This window comes from Salvia hispanica, chromosome 2, assembly GCF_023119035.1.
Source record: "Salvia hispanica cultivar TCC Black 2014 chromosome 2, UniMelb_Shisp_WGS_1.0, whole genome shotgun sequence".
NCBI lineage: Eukaryota > Viridiplantae > Streptophyta > Magnoliopsida > Lamiales > Lamiaceae > Salvia > Salvia hispanica.
In genome coordinates this window covers 32,466,236-32,486,031 of record NC_062966.1, presented here as the reverse complement: position 1 = coordinate 32,486,031, position 19,796 = coordinate 32,466,236, and the positions used below count along the sequence as shown (strand labels likewise).

At 38.2% G+C, this 19,796-nt stretch overlaps 5 protein-coding genes across 7 annotated transcripts; 4 read left to right on the top strand and 1 right to left on the bottom strand.

The window, feature by feature from the left end:
* Nucleotides 1-3: 3 nt before the first annotated feature.
* Nucleotides 4-1,142, top strand: LOC125206820 (serine carboxypeptidase-like 50; the record flags this gene model as incomplete). Its single annotated transcript, XM_048106043.1, has 1 exon — nt 4-1,142. A coding segment is annotated over one exon (1,008 nt), but the record flags the coding sequence as incomplete, so codon positions are not given.
* Nucleotides 1,143-1,576: 434 nt separating this feature from the next.
* Nucleotides 1,577-3,382, top strand: LOC125205277. Of its 2 annotated transcripts, none has more exons than XM_048104114.1 (2): nt 1,577-1,769; nt 1,971-3,382. In XM_048104114.1, the coding sequence occupies exon 2, from the start codon at nt 2,027-2,029 to the stop codon at nt 3,290-3,292; it is 1,266 nt and encodes a 421-aa protein (XP_047960071.1). In that variant the 5' UTR covers nt 1,577-1,769; nt 1,971-2,026; the 3' UTR covers nt 3,293-3,382. The 2 variants fall into 2 exon arrangements, with proteins under 2 accessions (XP_047960071.1, XP_047960072.1); XM_048104115.1 differs by having other exon boundaries at nt 1,873-3,382.
* A 1,054-nt stretch (nt 3,383-4,436) lies between these two features.
* Nucleotides 4,437-6,445, top strand: LOC125205278 (ubiquitin-conjugating enzyme E2 32-like). Its single transcript, XM_048104116.1, has 5 exons — nt 4,437-4,627; nt 5,124-5,255; nt 5,338-5,422; nt 5,611-5,771; nt 5,859-6,445. Exons 1-5 carry the CDS (start codon nt 4,517-4,519, stop codon nt 6,252-6,254), a joined length of 885 nt encoding a protein of 294 aa, XP_047960073.1. The 5' UTR covers nt 4,437-4,516; the 3' UTR covers nt 6,255-6,445.
* Nucleotides 6,446-8,847: 2,402 nt separating this feature from the next.
* LOC125205431 (universal stress protein PHOS34-like) lies at nt 8,848-14,435 on the bottom strand. The gene is made up of 5 exons (XM_048104356.1): nt 14,413-14,435; nt 10,061-10,248; nt 9,390-9,499; nt 9,197-9,315; nt 8,848-9,109 (listed from the first exon to the last, which is right to left on the bottom strand). Exons 2-5 carry the CDS (start codon nt 10,236-10,238, stop codon nt 9,031-9,033), a joined length of 486 nt encoding a protein of 161 aa, XP_047960313.1. The 5' UTR covers nt 10,239-10,248; nt 14,413-14,435; the 3' UTR covers nt 8,848-9,030.
* LOC125205430 lies at nt 14,396-18,901 on the top strand. Of its 2 annotated transcripts, none has more exons than XM_048104353.1 (6): nt 14,396-14,529; nt 15,583-15,701; nt 15,847-15,905; nt 15,986-17,752; nt 17,907-18,063; nt 18,140-18,901. In XM_048104353.1, the coding sequence occupies exons 2-6, from the start codon at nt 15,584-15,586 to the stop codon at nt 18,802-18,804; spliced, it is 2,766 nt and encodes a 921-aa protein (XP_047960310.1). In that variant the 5' UTR covers nt 14,396-14,529; nt 15,583; the 3' UTR covers nt 18,805-18,901. The 2 variants fall into 2 exon arrangements, with proteins under 2 accessions (XP_047960310.1, XP_047960312.1); XM_048104355.1 differs by having other exon boundaries at nt 14,396-14,524; nt 18,140-18,840.
* The last annotated feature ends 895 nt before the right edge of the window (nt 18,902-19,796 follow it).

The window sequence follows — 19,796 nt, the reverse complement described above, 5'->3', positions numbered from 1 at the left end:
TCACTCGGACCTAATCCAGGCCCTTGGAACAGAATCTTTGGATTGCTGTTTCTTGATAATCCCATAGGCTCTGGCTTCAGCATAGCTGCTTCACCTCAAGAAATCCCTCGAAACCAATTAGGTGTGGCTGAGCATCTCTTTATAGCAATCAAGAAGTTCATTGCTTTGGATGCAAATTTCAAAAGCAGGCCAATTTATATAACTGGTGAGAGCTATGCTGGGAAATATGTGCCTGCAATTGGATATCACATTTTGAAGAAGAAGGAAAGTGGAGTGAATTTGGCTGGTCTTGCTATTGGGAATGGCTTGACTCATCCTGAGGTGCAAGTGTCGACTCATGCTGTGAATGCATACAATCTGGGGTTGATAAATGACAAGCAGAAGGCCCTTTTGGAGGGGATTCAGTCTAAGGCTGTTGATTATGTGAGAGAAGAGCGTTGGGGGGAAGCAACCGGTGCAAGAACCAAAGTGCTCAACACACTACAAAACATGAGTGGATTGGCCACTTTGTATGATTTCACAAGGCTGATTCCTTACCAGGATGACATTGTGGCTGAGTTCTTGAGCAATCCCGAGGCAAAGAGGGCTCTCGGGGCGAATGAGTCCACTGTGTTTGAGGTGTGCAGTGATGTCGTGGGGGAAGTTTTGAGTGATGATGTGATGAAGAGTGTGAAGTATATGGTGGAGTTCTTGGTGAAGAAGACGAGGGTGTTGCTGTATCAGGGGCAGTGTGATTTGAGAGACGGCGTGGTGTCTACCGTGGCGTGGATGAAGGGGTTGGAGTGGGAGGGGATTGGTGAGTTCTTGGATGCGGAGAGGGAGGTGTGGAGGGTGGATGGGAAGCTTGCTGGCTATGTGCAGAGATGGAAGAGGCTTAGCCATGTTGTGGTGATGAATGCTGGGCATCTTGTGCCTACTGATCAGCCTGTTAACTCTCAAGTTATGATTGAAGATTGGGTTTTGGAGAAGGGACTGTTTGCAGCTCAAGAAATTGAAACACAAGTCAAATAGTTTTGGGATGAGTTTCATTTAACATATGATGCTGTTGCTGTCAGCTTTGTAATGTGTAGTAGTTTTGATGTTGTATCAGTGATGTTGGTGAACTTAAACAGTTGTTATTCATTGCAAGATTGCTTTTTTCATTGCTTTTGTTATTCATCTTCCCAGTAACTCTGCAACTAACCGCTACCATTCCTTCAACTACACCATCTTCCATTAACTGTTGGCCACCACCATGATTATCTTCTTTTCTTTCATCAAAGTTTATTTGTTTTTTTAAGATTCAGTGTTTGGATTTCACATTCACAAACTACAACAAAAATTCAAATTCCATTATTATTGATTAGGCATTAGGGCCGGCTATTCAATCGTGAGGGGATATTTGATTTTCAATTCTTTAATTTTGAACTGGACATTTTTTGCTTTTCTGTCCGAGAGAAATGGAGGAGAGAGGAGAGTGACCAGAGAAGAAGGATGAGGAGGGGGAGAGAAATAGAGACTGGGCAGGGTAGGGAATCAAGCTCCATCTGGAAGAAGTTTTTATTTGGTGAAGCCGAAAGAATAAATTTTCTTTCAAAGTAAAAATACTCCTATCGATTACTGGAAATTGTCATACAAAATTATTAACTTTAAGGTGAATCGATTTTAATTAAACCGGTCTGAGTTTTTTTTATAGAAAAGCTGAATTATGGCTGGCCAATTGAGAAGCCATGTTAGTGAAATCAGATTCATTGCAAGATTGCTTTTTTATATAAGAAAGATTTAAAGAGGTATTCATTGCAAGATTGCATTTTTACGTACTCAATTATATCTGCTTTCTAAAGTATCTTCATTTACTTCTCTGATACTTGGTTTTAGTTGGTTCTTTTATAGAGAGCGTAGAGAGGGGACTTGTATGTGAGTTAAGAGCACATTCATATGTTACTTTTGGAAGGATGCTCATAACCTGTTTGATGAAATGCCCAACTCAGGTTTTCAGTCTTGAAAACTCAATGCGTGAAGTGGAGTAGCCTTTTGCGAGAAACTAATGGCCCGCAAAATGCTGCATAGTTTTCTAACAAAGACTAAACATCATCACGCAAGAAACAACGTGATTATCACGACGACTCGATCAAATCATCATTCCGGATTAGAAGAAGATGCTCCCGCTAGAGAATGGTGCGAAGCGGCTTTTTTGAAGATGAAGAAATGGAGCCAATCATTGAAAGAGCTAGACTTGATCGGCGGGAGGCTCGTGAACATCAACGATCATTCAAGAGTCTTCGATGCGAAGCTGGAGAAGAAGATGCACATTTTCAAGTCGATCGGTAGGGAGCTCATTCTGCTTCCATCGATGCAGGAAACATTGAAGGACAACTTAAGGAATTCATCGGTTGATCAACGATGCAAAGAGCTGGACTACTTCTGCGGACCCCACGAGAGGGATGCGCTGACAGTGAACTCGTTGACAAAGGTCGCGGACATGCTGAGCATCTCGGCTCAGCAGAGGAAGGTGGTGAGGAAGAACATCGGCCCACAGGTGACACAGCACAAGATATGGACGGGTGCACTCTCTCAGATACTCAACGGATTGAAATCAGAGGTCGAGCTTCTCAATCTACGAGGACCAACGAACAAGGAGATAATGTTGTCTCAGCAGATTCTTGCTGGCTGTCTCAAGATCCTTGAATCAGCAATGTCTTATGATGTTGAGTCCAGTTCGTGGATGTTCCTCCCTCCCACAAAAGGGGCGAACGCGACAGATTCTCCCAAATGGGGAGATGCTCTCGAGATGTGCACTGATCTTGTCAGCTGCCTGAGTGATGAAAGCGAGCTAGCTTTCCATGTCTCGAAGCTTGAGGTGATGAAGGAAGGCCTTTTCCAGCTACGGGACGTGTTGATCGACAAGAACATCGGGTACAAGGAGAATCGGTACCAAGAGCATTTGGTGCAGAAGAGGCTGACAAAGACGTTAGGCCATTCGTCAAAATGCTTGTTCACACTCTTGATGCACTATCTGTATGGCACGGTTGTGGACGTCGAGATGGAGGTTCGTGGAGGGGTGCATGTCGTTGGGATCGGGCAGAAGGTGTGCTTGTACGCGGGGAGGATCTTGACTGTGGACGAGGAGGAGGTGGTGAGGAGTGGGGTGAAGCAGCTCGACTCGGCCATGGGGTTGTTCAAGTTCGTGTGGGAGAGTGCGGGGGCGAAGGGGGATTTGGAGGTTCAGGGCCATTTGTGGTGCGTTGGAGCTCGGAATAGGTCGTTTACATATAGAGGAAATGTTTATTTGGTGCATGCTATAAATCTTTGATATGTTGTTATGTTTTGGTTAGAGTCTAGTTATCAAGAATTTGGAATTGGTAGCAAGCAGCCAAGCAATAAACTTTATTTTCTGGTTCTATATGGGAGGATCACTTCTAAGTAGATTTGTTTATTCGGTCACAATTTGGAGTCATGATCATGGAACCAGAGCTAGAACCGTTTAGGGTTTGGTTCCTATACTAACTTATCGATTAGCATAAGAACCGAATAACAAAAGAAATAAATTGTGTAGGTTGATTCTTAAGTCGGTTCCTATAAGAACCGTATTACCAAAATTTGTGTATGGGCCGATTGCGAAAAAATGCAGTTTTCTATGAAACGTTCACTTCTGAGTAGGTTTGTTTATTCGGTCGGTTAACCGACCGTCAATCATGGAACCAGAGCCGGAATCTTAGGGTTCGGTTTCTATACTGACTGACCGATTAGTATAAGAACCGAACAACCGAAATGAATTGTGTGGGTTGATTTTGAAAAATACGGTTCTTTATGGAATGATCACTTCTAAGTAGGTCTGTTTATTCGGTCGGTTAATCGACTATTTGGAACCGTTAATCATGAACCAGAGCGGAACCATTTAGGATTCAGTTCCTAAGTCGATTTGAATAACCAAATTTAATTGTGTATGAGTTAATTCCAAAAAAATATGAGTTATCACGCTAGTCTATTCTTGTTCATGTTATATTTATTTGTCAAATTGTATTTATACCGAAAATATTAAAATCAAAATTTAAATTCGGTTCCTGTGTAGTAATCGACGAACCCATAAATGGGATTAAACTGAAAATTGTTAAATCAATTATAGGTCCTGTGATAACCGAAAAAAATCGTTCAATTCACAAGTAACCGAGAGCTGATTAATTGAAATATTTTTGGCCCGACTTTCAGAAAAAAAATATCAAAATTGCGTAATTTATGGATTTTTTTTAAAATTTTTAAAAAAAAGAAAAAAAGAATGAGATGTTAAATGAAAAAACAAGGTACCAACCGCGTTTTTAGTGGAAACTGTACAACACTTAAATGTAGGCAATGATCAATGAAATAGCCTATCATATGCTAACACGTACGCATATCCACGACAGATGACGTGTCGCCCTTCTCTCTCTTCGGTCTTCAAATAACTTTATCCATCACACAGAAATTGAATCAAAATTGGACTTGGCTGTTGGCGATCTTCGGCAAGGGGATTTTGGTGCCGTGAAATTCAATCGGACAAATGGCGGGAGATAAGTACAATCTGAAGAATCCGGCGGTGAAGAGGATTCTGCAGGAGGTCAAAGAGATGCAATCCAATCCTTCTGATGATTTTATGAGCCTGCCTCTCGAGGTTTTCATGAATTTATTTTGCGATTCGATATCCAATTTGTGATTGTTGTTAATTTTTTGTTTCGATTGTTTGTTTGTTCACGTTATTATTAGATCGGTTCGATCCGACTGATTTCATACTTTAATTTTGCGTAGGGTTGGTTGACTGTTGGTAAAAAAAATCATTGTTTTCTTCATTAATTGGCTTATGAGTTGGTATTTTATTTTTAGATTATGGTGGTGGGATGTTGTAGCTGTTGAATTTTGTACAAATTTCCTTTTTGGTTTTTTTTTGCCTTTTGCTTTTCATTGGCGATTTTGAATCTTCCACGGCGGATCTCAATCATTTTGTAACACTTTTAGATTGCATAGCTGATTCTATAGATATTTAAAATATTAAACTATACACTTTCATGATTTTAGGAATCATTTGTTTAACTATTCCTGTTTGGATGAATTTATCTTGCCATATTCTGTGTCTAGATTTAAGCTGATTATATATTGATGTGTGCTTGTAGGAGAATATATTTGAATGGCAGTTTGCGATTAGGGGCCCGGCAGATTCGGAGTTTGAGGGAGGAATATATCATGGAAGAATTCAGCTGCCTGCTGAATATCCTCTGAAGCCACCTTCATTCATGCTGCTGACGGTATTGCACTGATCATCATCTGCTGTATTTGTGTTGTGTTTGTTACAACTGATCTCTGATACGTTTATGATTCACATTACAGCCGAATGGTCGGTTTGAGACCCAAACCAAGATATGCTTGAGCATTTCAAATCATCACCCCGAACACTGGCAACCTTCTTGGAGTGGTAAGTTTCATCCCTGATATGGTAAAATAGGACATGATATCATTTCTTCTTGAAGGAAAAAATAACTTAAAGTTCTCATCTTGTCATTTGACTGAGATGTTGTTTAATGAGGTTCACAAATTTGAGTTTTGCTTCCTTGGTGTACAATTATATGGATTATAACAGTCTAGTGCGGGATGAATTTGCAGTTCGAACTGCTTTGGTGGCAATGATTGCATTTATGCCTACTAGCCCGAACGGTGCACTAGGATCATTGGATTACACAAAAGAGGAGAGGCGAGCTCTCGCAATCAAATCTCGTGTAGCTCCAAAATTTGGATCTGCTGAGCGCCAAAGTTTGATTAATGAGGTCCGTGACATTGTACCTTTTGGATTGGCACGTTTTTTTTTAATTTCATATAATTTGTAATCTTAAACTGATGAACTCCTTGCATAGATTCATGAATACATGCTTAGCAAAGCATTGCCCGTGCCCAAAGACACGGTAGTGAAGACTGGCAATGAAGAGAATGAGTTGGAGGGTCAGCAGACTCCTAACCAAGACACTGAGGGTGCTACTGAAACCGAAACTCAACCAGCTGAAGTTGATGAGATAGTTCAAGAACCTAATGGGGTTCCTTCAAATGTGCACGTTGCTGCTGAGGCATCAAACTCGGTTCCTGCAAACGAGCAGCAGCTGTTGCAGAAATCAGAGACGAGGGTCCCCAAGCAGGCCGATGATCGCCTACTCACATGGGCAGCGCTGGGGCTTACAATAGCTATAGTTGTCCTTTTGTTGAAGAAGTTCATGAAAGCTGATGGGCATGGTGCTGTGTTTTTGAATCAGTCGTAGATATATCCAGGCAAAATGTGCTTTCTACTAGATATGGTTGGTCCTGTATTTGCAAAAGGGGCAGAATTTCTCTTCATGGCTAATGAGGATAATCTGTAATCAAGTAGTTTTATTGGCCTTTTCTTGGGTATGTGTTTTTCTAATATTGTGGATTTTGTATAGAAATAAAAAATTATTCTCGTTGTTGTTTCTGTAGATGGTTTGAAAAGCTTTAAATATGAGAGAAAATTGGTGAGTGGTTTGAGCGCAACGCGACATAGATTTGAAAAGCTTTAAATATGAGAGTAGATGGATGTATACTTGTAGAGCCGGTTTTGTAGGATGGAATTTAGGATTAAGCTTTTTATCCGCACATTTCCATTGTTTTGTACGGGATAAGCCTGACCCAAGACATCCTAAATTTCATTGCATGATACCTGTCGAAATTGGGTATAGTCGATATCCATTTTCCCAGCCCTACGGTGGTACTGTTGTGCTCCGTGTCGTTCGGTCAGTTCAATTTCCATTGTCTTGTAGATGAGATAAGCCTAACCATCAGCCTGAATAATTTTCTAGGCTCTATACCCAAGACATCCTAAATTCCATTGCCCGATATCTATTGTGATGAGGTATACTCGATACTCGATATCCATTTTTCAACCCTACCTGTGGTAGTGCCGCGCTCAGCGTCCTTCGGTTAGTTCAGCCTCCATGCATAGTTCAATTGGGGGTGATGAACTAATGATGAGTGGCATGCTAGGCTTTGAGCCTCTTCGAGATTTAGATTGGATTTCGCGTTAGTTTCTAAACCTTAGTGGAATGTTATTGTGTTCATTTTTGGATGTTATGACATAGTGGAATATACAATTCAATATGTTACAAAGTAAAATGAAGTGATATGGAGTAATAACTAATAAGGGATGGACCAAAATAAAAAACTGAAACACATCATTGAAGATGGAGGGGGTATTATTCTAGACTCTAGTATTGCTTTAATTCTTAGACTAACATTTACAAATTAGAAAAAAAATCCCTTGAAATGGATAAATTGTCAAAAAAAAAATCAGAAAATTTGATCAAATTCTATTTAGCCTAATTTATAAATATAGCCAATTACTTTATATTATAACTTTAACGTTTTTCTCAATCTATCCCATTAATTTGAATTTGGGGTGGAAGCCAAAAATCTATGGCCTTTATGCAATTTGTATCCCACACATAAAAAAGCATGAATTTTAGTTGCAAAATTAAGATTAGTTGGGTTTCCAAATTAAACACAATTTTCTCAAATCTAATAAACAATATAATTATATAACATGTCAAAATATGATAGTACTCCGTAATTTACTAGGAGTGAGTATTTAAAAATTGAGATAGACTAAATTTGACCAAACTTCATAGTTTTTTCGGTAATTTCAAAAAAAATATGTATAATACAAATCCCTTTTGCATGCTATTCTAACCTGAAATCTTGTACCGTTATTTCTGAAAAACAAATGAGTGTTTCGATTATCTAATCTCTAGCCTGGAAAAAAAAAATCTGTAATAAAATGTCTGCAAACGAACCACTAGTATTCAATCAACTATAATTTAAGGTTGATGATGTTTTCTCATCAAAGTTAATTTGACGCGCCTTTGAACCACGATGCGACTTTATCCATAGCTGAGGTTGCGACCGGCCCCAAATCAGCCGCTTTATCCTTTACTGTGGTGGCGGCTGTCGCGATCGCCGGCCCCAACTTGGCCGCTCCCTCCTTAACCGCGGACGCGGTCGGCGCCAGCACATTTTTGTCCAACTCCGCCGAGGACCTAGCTGCCTCCGGCCCCAACTTAGCCGCCTCCTCCTTAACCGAGGAGGCGGCCGGCCCTAGTATATTTTTTTGGAACTCCGACGCGTACTTAGTTGCCTCCGGCCCCAACTTACCCGCCGCCTCCTTAACCTTGGAGGCGGCCGGCCCCAGCACACTTTTGTCGAACTCCGACGCGTACCTAGCTGCTTCGACCATAGCTTCTTGTGCCGCCGGCCCGTTCAGCTTCCCCTCCACGTCGTCCATCGCAGTGGACGCTTCGGGCCCTCCGATGTCATCGAAAAATTTGTCCGACAACGGCGATTGAGCGGGAGAGCTAATGGGGCCGAATGTAGGCGATGCGGCTAGGTTGTTTAGGCCCTTTTTGGGGGAGAGTCGAGACACTGCAACGGGTTTATGGCGGTAGTGGCGGGAAGTGTGAGGGGCGAGACGAGGTGATGCGTCGGGGGAGAGTTCGGGCGATGATGCGTCGGGGGCGAGTTCGGGCGAATATGCGTCGGCGTCGGGGTCGGGGACGAGACGTCTTGCTGCTTTGCAGACGGAGAAGGCGAGGCAGAGGAGTAGGAACAGGGTTATCCTCTTGCAAGATTCCATATTTTGTTGTAGTTTGGGAAGAAATTAGGTTTCTTGGAGTTGATATAAGGAGACGGAGGCTGTTTTGATTGGTTAGTTGTGAGTGAAAATAGGATTAACCATTCCTAAATAAGGGCAGTCTTAGATTTGGTTGACTCCTATGGACTAAATGATTTGTGTTCCTTGTAATAAGATCATCCACAAATGGCAAATCACAAGAATAAGAAAAGGACTTGAAATGGGAACTAAGTTACATTTCATTTTTGGGTTTATTGAATTGACACTCAAGGATAGATAACAGCATAGATTCAATAAGTGAAACAAGCAAAGATTCCTAACAAAGTGCACACATGATAGGATTAAGTACATAGATATGATGATCAAATCGAAACAAGCTTTCTAACCGCGCTGATAGACTAGTCGTGGCTCTTCACGACAGTCACTGGACAAGAAGCGTTGTTCACGACAAAGTTGCTAACGCTGCCCATGATAACCCTGCCAAATCGACCAAAAATGTGTGTAAGTGGAAAATGCGAGTGAAGCTTCAAGATTTAGAAGTAAAACTTGAAGAATGAATTGGACCTTTTGAGCTTGCCAAGGCCTCGGTTGCCAATAACGATGGAGTCAAGTGGAATGTTATCAACGGCCTCAACGAGCTTCTCACGAGCATCTCCCCAGTAGATTTTCAAGACCACGATGATCTGATTCAAGATCATAAAATGATTGAAACATCAAACACAGATATGGGAAGTTACTAAGAGGTTGCTGAAATTACCCCATGCTGCCTTGCAGCAGTGGAGACGATATCCAACGTTTCAGCATCCGGGCTAACACCGTATTTCTTCATGAGATGGGGCTCTGAGAACTCGCTCAATGGAATCAAAGCTGACAAAACCCACAAACTAATGAGTTTAACCACATCAGAACCAAACTACATAAAAATGTGATCTTGACAGATGAAGAACGGGGCTTTAACAGATGCAATTGCACAAATCCAATCCCATTAAACCCAATACCCTTACAATCATGAAGAATAAACTATAAAGGTAAAAATCATGTGTTATTACTAATTAAACTAATGAGCAAACCACATCAGAGCCAAACTACATAAAAATGTGATCTTGAAAGATCAAGAATGGGGTTTTAATTACACAAATCCATCCCATAAAACCCAATTCCCTAACAATCTTGAAAGAAGAAACTATAAAAGGTAAAATTCATGTGTTATCACAAGTTACAACATCAAGAAACAGAGTGATGATCCTGAAACAAATCCCATCAAACTCGATTAATCACCTCCTACCAACCAAGAAACTCTCAAATAGCCCAAAATCGTTAATTGTTATAAACAAAATCTCACCTTCACGAAACACAACATCACCAACTACAAATAAAAATTCACAAAATGCTCATAGCTCAAACAAGTTAGAGAGAGAGAGAGCATACGAGAACCGGTGGCCTCCCAAAGCTGCATCTCGCCTTCCTCATAGTTGCCTTCGGGGCTGACAGAGATGAGAATGAGGTGATCGCCGCTCCGGGCAACGTTATCAACGGCCCACTTCAGTGCTTTCTTGCTGCAAGGGGAGAAATCCACGGCCACCCCAATTCTTTTGCAATCAGCCATCTCTCTCTCTCTAAACGTGTACTGGACAGGAAATGGATGTTACAAGTCAAGACAAGAGCACAACTATCTAATTCTAATCATGGATCATGATGTATATCATCTTTACTTTTTGGCCATTCGATTTTGGACTGGCCATCCCACATCGACGGCTATCATTTAATCTTTGGTTTTGATTTATTAATTAATTTTGACTTTTCAAAAATGAATTATATCTAAATTTATGGTGCTTGTGTGTGTCTGTAAAGCACTAGTGTTCAACTTTCTTCCATGTTAGTATCTTTCAATTTTATATTTGAACACATAAAATCAGTTGAGTTGGATGTTGAAAAAATGTTATTATCAAAAATAATGTTATTAGGTTAATATTTTTCTGAAATTAGTGCCACCCATGATTCCTTCAAATTTGCTGTTTTAAGTAAGTTTATTTATTCATCTACCATTTTTCGTTTGAGCGCCTCAAAATTTTTATTGATAACTTCATCACCTATTGGGGTATGTTTGGTTTGAAAATAGATGGTTAGTGGGCTTTTCAAGCCCTATCTAACTTTTAGTAGTATGAAATAAAAAATTATGGTACATCAACCATTTTACGTGGGACTTTTCAAGGCCTATCTCATTTTTAGTACTGAAAATTTTTTGGGAGATGGCTTATGATCTTTTTTTTTGTTTACTCAACTCCACTAAGCTAGTGGTATGGAGAATTCGATTTTTCCAACTCCGTAAGAAAGTTGGCTCAATTTCCAACCCCCCTTATGCAAACCCGAAGCCATCACTGATCTCGAATGACTTCGCCTCTTGAATAAAATATAGCTAACCATACAAGCGGGTTGTATTTTATGTAGAGGAGAAATTGAGTTCTACTAGTATAAATTTTCATTTGGAGGCAAAGTTGACGCCCACATATAGGACTAGGATTAGGAACTTGGAAGGTCTCGCCTCGAAAGGCCTAAAGCAACGCCATTAATTCCAACATAAAAAAGGGAGAGAGGTGGAATATGGACATTTCTGTTTAGGAATTTAGGAGAAGAAAGAGCAAAAGTGTTGAAGAGTTTTGGCTAGAAAAGAATGTGGAGTAATAAGTAAGAGTAATGTGAGATTAAATGCATACCTTAATGGGCTATTCATTTCACTATAACTTTAACTCATGCGCTATAACTCATTCCAACTTAAACTCACATTTTTTGTTATATTGATGGCGTTTTTTGGTTATACCATTATTTTACTATTACTATTGGGTTTTTATTGGAATATATTAATTTATAATATATGAACGTGGAAATGTAAAAGTCGTACGTACAAGATAAAAATATTTAACTATAGGTTTTTAGAATTAAAAAAAATACTCCCTTCATCCGGGTCACTCTTATTGTGAACACGAGTTCTAAGAAATGAAATAATAGTGTGTTGGAAAAGTTAGTATAATATGAGACCAATTTTTTATATTAGTTTTATAATAAAATATTAAGGAATTGAGTTAGTAGAATATGAGACCTACTTACCATTTATGGTAAAATGAAGTGTGACTCTTATTGTAGGACAAGACAAAATGGAAAACTGTGACTCTTATTATGGGACGGAAGGAGTAATTCAGAACCCAAAAACGAAGAATTATAGAAGCAAGGGTAATTTGAAGGCTTGTTGAAGCAAACCATTAATTCATGGATTGCTTCCAAATAAATGAATTGTATCTAAGGGGCCAAAATTAAAAGTTTGTTAAGTGTTTCCATTGCATTTATTAGCTACATTATTTCGTTGAAATTAATGAGCAAAATAAAGCAAATATATAAATTTAAAATGGGTGTCGGTTACCTCTTCTTTCAACGAAAAAATTTGTTGACACTCATCATTCAGTGCATCATATGATTTACTAGTATCATTTATCTCATTCCCGTGAGTTTCATAGATGCGGGAATATAAATCTCTTGTAATTTTTCTATTTTTTTTTAATAATATAATACCAAAAAAAGTTGCTCCAAAAATATTTTGTATTTTCTAAAATTGCCATAGAAGAAAATAAAACATCGGTGCATCCATTGTGATACTTGCGAATGTCATAAATCATACTCCCTCCGTCCCATTTTAAGAGTCACAGTTGAGTTCAGCACGAGTTTTAAAAAATATAGAGAAGAGTTGGTGAAAAAAAGATAGTAGAATGTGAATCCTATTTTTTTATATTAGTTTTATAATAAAATGTAAGTGGAAAAAAGTTAATGAAATGTGAAGCCTAATACTATTTATGGAATATTATAATCGGGATTTCTAAAATGGGACATCCGAAAATGATAAATCAGGACTCCTAAAATGGGACGGATAGAGTAATATAAATATTTGATTGTCGAAAAATGGAAGTATGAAACTACTAAAAACATGCTACACGGATTAATATTATTTTTGACGAATGGTACACGTTGATTTAACTTAATTTTGCTACATTCAACTGAATAGACTCGTTTGTTATATAATGATGTGACGCGCTATCAAATAAAACAAAGCACAAGATTTCAAGATCTTGAAATTAAATGGTTTATATGATTAAAAATTATTCTTTTACTTTAATTAATGATTTTACTCTATAAACATTATTCTTTCCCTGTGCTATGACAAATTGATGTAAATTAGTGGTTGTTTACATATCTTTATCATATTCATTGTTTTAGGTGGTTGGAATGAAGTTGGTAACAGAATCCAGCTAGCTCTAATTAAATAATTTTAACTTTTCTATAACTTCACAATTCAGTAGCGGAACTAAACTCTTACCCTAGGTCCAATTAATCATAGTTTTATTGACTTATTAGAACTTTAAAAAAATAATTAGAAATATATAATAGTTTCAATATGACTTTAACCATTTTAAATTACACTGATATCACTTATTGATCCCCAAATAAGTAAGCTATTGGTGTCTAGAAAAAGGGGGAGAAATATATCATCAATCATGGAGTACTATTTATTTAGCTAAGAATTAGCTAACTGACTGATAACTGAAAGCTTTATAAGTTAAACAAATAATTGTTTATGTGCGGAATGTGGTGACTTTGTCACTCGTTTATTATGAAAATAAATACTCTTCTAATTAGGATCTATCGCTTACAGGTTCAAGAAACCTAATTTTATGCTGATTTAATTGGAATATTATTTCAGTTTGATGGCTTGTTACTTTCAATCCCTCAAGATCAAAATTTTATGTTTCCCGCGGATTAATCAGTCGTGATTGAATCGAATCTACTTTGTTCGGACGCTAAACGCGTTGCCGCTTGCTTGCTTCTTTCTTCTACTTCTATTTAATTCCTATGTTTTTGATCAACTAGATGAGCAAATCATTATAATGAATTAATGAAGAATATTTTAAGGATCAATTTTCTCAACAATGTAAGCTTAGATATAAGGGAATGTATGTATCATCTCGAGTAAAACTTGGTTACAACTTTAACTTAGTTACTTTGCCCCCGAATACTTGCAAGTATGAGTTATTGAGCTCTTTAACATTTGACTGTGTTCACGTGAATTTAGTAAGTAACCTTCAGAGGTTAGAGATCTTCATTTGATTTAATACAATGTTATTGGAAGAGGACCAACCAAACTTTGACGTATATTGTCAATTTTCTTCCGGTTGGAATTTCATATGTTGTTGTTGATATGTTACTTTCGCCGTCTGCATCCTGTACGATAAACTTTGTAACATCATATTATTTGATTGTTTACTACTCCATTAATACTTAAGTATAAAATAATAGTACTCCTAATTATTATTAATAATACGCCTTTGTTTCCTACATGAAATAAGTATTTTTTTAAAAAATATGTTATGCAGCATTATATACAGAATAAAAAAAAATGAGAATGTTGATGCAAATAGTTTAACGAATTTTTGGTGCCAAATTGCAAACTATGCACGAGAAACACCAGACTACAAAGGAAGCTGTGATTCGGAATTTGAAATCTCTCCTCTCTAACGAAAAGAGACGTTGCAAGATTTTAACCTTTTCTGTACCAATTTAATTATTTTGTGTTTCCAAACTTTATACTTTGAAAGTCAAATATGTGACGTATACACACACACTATTCTATTTTTTAATTTTCTATTCAAATCCAAATCCATTGTCTCCTCATTTATTGCTCAAACCATTCCACCACTCGTCACTTTCTAATCACACTTCTCTGCTTTCACTCATTCCTCTCTCTCTCTTTCTCTCTCCAAGAAGTCTAACGGGAATGGCACATACATTCGATGCTAATGTTGTGATGCAACAAGGGGGAGTTCATCAAGTCCTCATCTTTTGAACTGGGTTGTGTGAGTTTTCTTCATTTCACATTGCTTTTTTCTGAATTTTAACTATGTTGAAAAGGTCTGGTTGTCGGTTGCTTGTGATCTTAGCGTATACTAAATCGAATTGTGTTTCATTTTCTATAATTGCATTTGAGCGCCATTTTAGCTTGATCAATGTGTGATATGATCTGAATTTAGAAATACTTCAGCGCGAATCCATTTTGTCTACGATCAAATTCAGTTGAAAAACAAATTTTTCTTTCTTACATTGTAGTGGTCAATGCCACTGTAGCTACTTGCCTGTTTCTCTAGGAGCTATTGATTAGTTGTTAAGGAGGTTGTTCTCTTTAAAGATTCTTCTTTTGACCAGTAATGATAATCATGTGGATCCAACTCTGGTGGATTATCCTTCTTTTACAAAAGGTTTAGAAAATGGAATATATAAATATAAAGATCTAGAAAATGCATAAAGATAGACTTTGAATTCAACACTCACATTGCAAAGCTCCACTGCATTAAGCACAGACTTTTTCAAGGAAGAAAATGGCTTTTGGGATGAAGGCTTGGTGTTTCTAGATAGATTTGGAAATATTCAGCCAATTAGAGTTCATAGAACAAGAAAACTTGAAAAACAATTCTGAACTGGTTTGCTTTGTTTTGTACTTCTATGATACAGCTTTTAGTAGCTATGTTTTAGGCTATAGGAATCTTTTTGTACATTTAAGGCATGCCTACAAAGTATAGCTATTTTCATATGATTATTTGGTATTGGATTGCTGGTTGAAAGACTGTAGTATGATAATGGTTGTCCAATTCTGCAATCATCATTTTCTTACCATATCCATATTGCTTTCTATGATAAGCTAATCAGAGATCTTGTTATACTGGTTTTCAATAGAGATCTTGAATGCATTTTTCATTTTCCATAATTTGGTAAATGATTTGATTAAATTCTGGCATTGGAGCTCCAGAATGGAGAATTTTCCATTTCTACTCCACGCTTAGTTTGAAATTTTGCTCGCTCTCGTTGTTGGTAATTTAGTTCGAAAACTAATGTTAGTGATTTCGACTTGCCAGTATGGGGATTGAGAACCAATGCTCCAAAGGTGGAAATTATATTGGTGGCTTCCTCCAGATGTTTGATTGGAATGCTAAATCTAGGAAGAAGTTGTTTTCAAGCAAGTCTGAAGTAACCGGTATGATGGATGTTTCAAGTTCATTATTGTTTAAAATTTGACACATTACCTTTCCTCTGTGCATAAACTCCACATGTGTATGTATGTCTAAAACATTTTGTTCCTGTCTTGAAATGGTCTAAATGCTCTGGTCTGATTGATGTAGAGAAATCGAAACAGAAGAAAAGATGTGACGGAAATTCGCCAAGGACCCATCTTGCCATGGTAAGGATGTTGACAATAATGGAATGTTTTTTTTTTTCTGATTTAGGAATTTAAAGATCCCTTTTTTCTTCTGTATATAGATGGAAATGGATGAAAAGGCAGCTGTATCCAGTGTTGGAGGAAGCAGTGATCAAAGCTGCGCTTCATCTCTCGTTGATGAAGACTTTTATGGGACGAAGGCTCCTGGAGTTGTTGCAAGGCTGATGGGATTGGATTCCTTGCCAAAATCCAGCATGTCGGAGCCTTACTCCACTCCACTTTTCAGTTCTAGCTCACTTCGTGATGCTTATTACCAAACCAAAAACCGCGAATACCCTCAGGAAAGCCGCCTGCAGGGCTTGTATAACCGGAATGAAATGGAGCTCAAATATCCAAGGGTGACACACAAGCCAGTCGAGAAATTTCAAACTGAAACCTTGCCGCCTAAATCAGCTAAATCAATCCCAATCACACACCATAAACTTCTATCTCCTATTAAAAGTGCCAACTCTATCCCTCCTAAGGATGCTGCTCACATAATGGAAGCAGCAGCAAGGATTATTGAGACGGGACCATCTCGTTTGAGTACAACGGCTAAACTGCCTCCGGTAGGAGCTTCTTCAGTCCCTTTGAGAGTAAGGGGTTTGAAGGAGAAGGCTGAAGCAGCACAAAAACCATCAAAGATTTTTGAAGGTTCTCGAAGAAAAGCTGAATCCAGTCTCAGGGGGAACTCAATGGTTAAGAGCGGGAACAGATCAGTTGATGCGGTTCCAATAAGGGTAATGCCTGACTCGGATGGAACATCGTCTAATGGTGTGAAAAGTAATGGAAAGACTATTTCACTGGCTTTACAGGCAAAGGCCAATGTTCAGAAGAGAGTGGGCCTCAGTTTGAATGGCAACAAGAACATTGTTAGCCAGAAAGTTTTGTGTGAGCTCAGTCCCAATCATACCTTGAAAAGCCAGTCGACTACATGCAGTCCTAATCATCCCTTGAAAAGCCAGTCGACTACACTAAGTCCCAATCATCCTCTGAAAAGCCAGTCGACTACACTAAGTCCCAATCATCCTTTGAATAGCCAGTCGACTACACAGAAGAGTACGGCAAAGAAACAATCTATGCAAAATGGTTCAAGTGTGCTACAGCAGAACAATCAGAAGCAAAACTGCATTGTTGATAGAGGAAAGTTGTCTTCAAAATGCAACTCAAAAGGAGGAAAAACACCCAGTGAAGAATCTTTGTCCACTAGGCAACGAAATTCTAGCAAAGTTTCCAGCACCTCTAGAGTTAATTCGAGGAAGTTGAGCTCAGAGGTTAAAGATGACAAACGAGAAGCATTGCCTTCTTGCAAAGAAAGAGTTACCAGCAAGAAACGGTCTGTGGATGGGAGTTACCACTTGGGTAAAAATCAAGCTGTTCAAAACTTGCAGATGGATAGAAGTGGGAAAGGCATCCAATCTAGGGATATTACAGATAGGCAAAGTAGTTGGGGTCAAGAAAGTGGAGGGAATGGAAGGGATGTCGTTTCATTTACTTTCAAATCTCCAATGACACGATTGGCATCAGATTCTCTGAGGCCCGGAGAGGCAGGGGAAACTTGTAAGATCTTGTCAGAAGGCTATCAAAGTAAAAGAGCTGATGACATGAGTGGTTCGAGATTTTCTCTCTGTGGAAATAATATAATGGGAGGTGATGCATTAAACACTCTTTTGGAGCAAAAACTAAAAGAATTGGCTGATAAGGTAGAATTCTCCCAACAAAATTCTCGAACGGATTCTAATGATATGATGCCTAGTTGTGAGGCCTCAGTGAGCTCAAGCATGTCAGAATCATGTAAAGCCAAAGAGGGGGTTCACGCAGTTGATACGGTAAGCCAACTCATTCTAATTCATGTTCTATATTCCAGCATTTAAGGATATAATGAATGTAGGATTTGTGTAGTGATATATGAGAAAGCGAAGTTCGTCATAATTCTCACTTATTATTCGAAAGCTAATCATATAAATCCAATGTTATGATTAGGTGGGGCTAGAAAAAACCAGCACTAGCGATGGCAATATATCTAGAGCCAGAAAGTCACTCGACCCCAGGCTTCCTAGTCCAGTTTCAGTTCTTGAACATTCTTCGTTTCCAGACAGTTGCAGTTCATCAGATACCGCAGACAGTAATAGCACTGGAGGTACGAGTCTAAAGGCTACTCCTAATGTTTGTTTGCTTCATCACATCAATAAACTCAGTTTTCATTTTGATTTCAGGCAGCAAGCAGTGTTCATCAGTCCAATCTATGGAAGTGCTCGACTCTTTTTCCTCGAAGATGTATCTTGCAGATGAACCCAATACTGAGTTATCAGACTCAGCTTCATCAACTTCTGTTGAAACTGTGCCCAAAAGGCAGGAGATTATTTCAAACTCAACTGACAACGTGAACCGAAGAAGGTGGGAATTAAAGTATGTGAAGGAGATGCTATCCAATATGGAGCTGAAGTTCAAGGACTATGCAGTAGGCAGAACTCAAGGCATCGTAAACCCTCGTCTTTTTAATCAGCTAGAAAGTTGCAATCAGTTCTTGAGCAACGGTGTAGAGATTCCCGTGCTAGACCAAAGAGTTTTGTTCGACTGTGTTAGTGAATGCTTAGACCTGAGGTGCAGACAGTTTGTTGGCGGTGGATACAGATCGTTGGCTAAAGGTCTATCATTGGTTAGACAAGAGGAGACATTTGCTCAAGAAGTCCACAGAGAAATCTGTGGTTGGAATGCTAACATTGGAGATTCCATGATAGATGAACTTGTAGATAAGGACATGAGCAATCAATATGGTAGATGGGTCGACTTTGATGTCGAAGTATTTGAACTTGGGACACAGATTCAGTCCCAGATTCTTAATTCTTTGATAGATGAAGTAGTAGCTGATATACATTGATGCTTTAGCAACCTGAATTGAAATCACACCCTTCAACTTGCATTGTAAGTTATTCTTCATTTATCTATTTCGATAAAATTGATAATTCTTCTTATAACGGAAATATTTGCCCCATTGCAATCAGTCGTGCTTGTTTATTCAAAACGCAAATGAATCTTGCATTCCACCAATGCTGTGAAGATCATGAATGAAAAGACACGCAGTTCAAGAAAATGCTTATTAAGCTTGCTTTGAACGGCTGAAAAGGAAGCGAGCGGTGATGCACGGAGAAGGCTATCAGCAGCAGAAAAACCATCAAAGGTTTTTAAAAGTTGTCAAAGAAAAAGCTTAATCCAATGGTGCTAAGAATCATAGGGGAAACTCAATGGAATGGATCAGTTGATGCAATTCCAATCAGCATCCAGAAAGATGTGTGTGAGTAAAGAAAATAAACAATCTATACAAAATGGTTACAGATGACAATGGTAAAACATTGCCTTCATACAAAGAAGAGAAAGGACATAAGTTGAACGAGTATGTCGTCTCAAAATTGTTTGTTACTTATAGGTATAAATTTGTAGCTAAGTTAGAAGTTAACGGCCATTTTCTAGTTCCAATTTTATTTTTTTACCATTTTCTGATTTAACTAATGAAGTTCATTTATCTATGTATACTCTATTTGAAAATTGAAATCAGGAATCACATTCATACCTAATTGCCAAATTTGACATTATGAAACATTTATAGGACACATTTCACTGATTCAATAACACTCGTATAAGTCAGACCTAATATATTTTTATTTTTGTGTGACTCCATATTTGACCTGTATTTTAAATCTCATGCATACACTTGTCTGTCATGCAGAATCTTTCGTTTTTGAGGTATAATTTTGGTATATCATTTTAAGGTATATTGTCCATCTATCGTTTATGAGGTATAATTTTGGTAGTATATCATTTTAAGGTATATTGTCCATCTATCGTTTATGAGGTATAATTTTGGTAGTATAT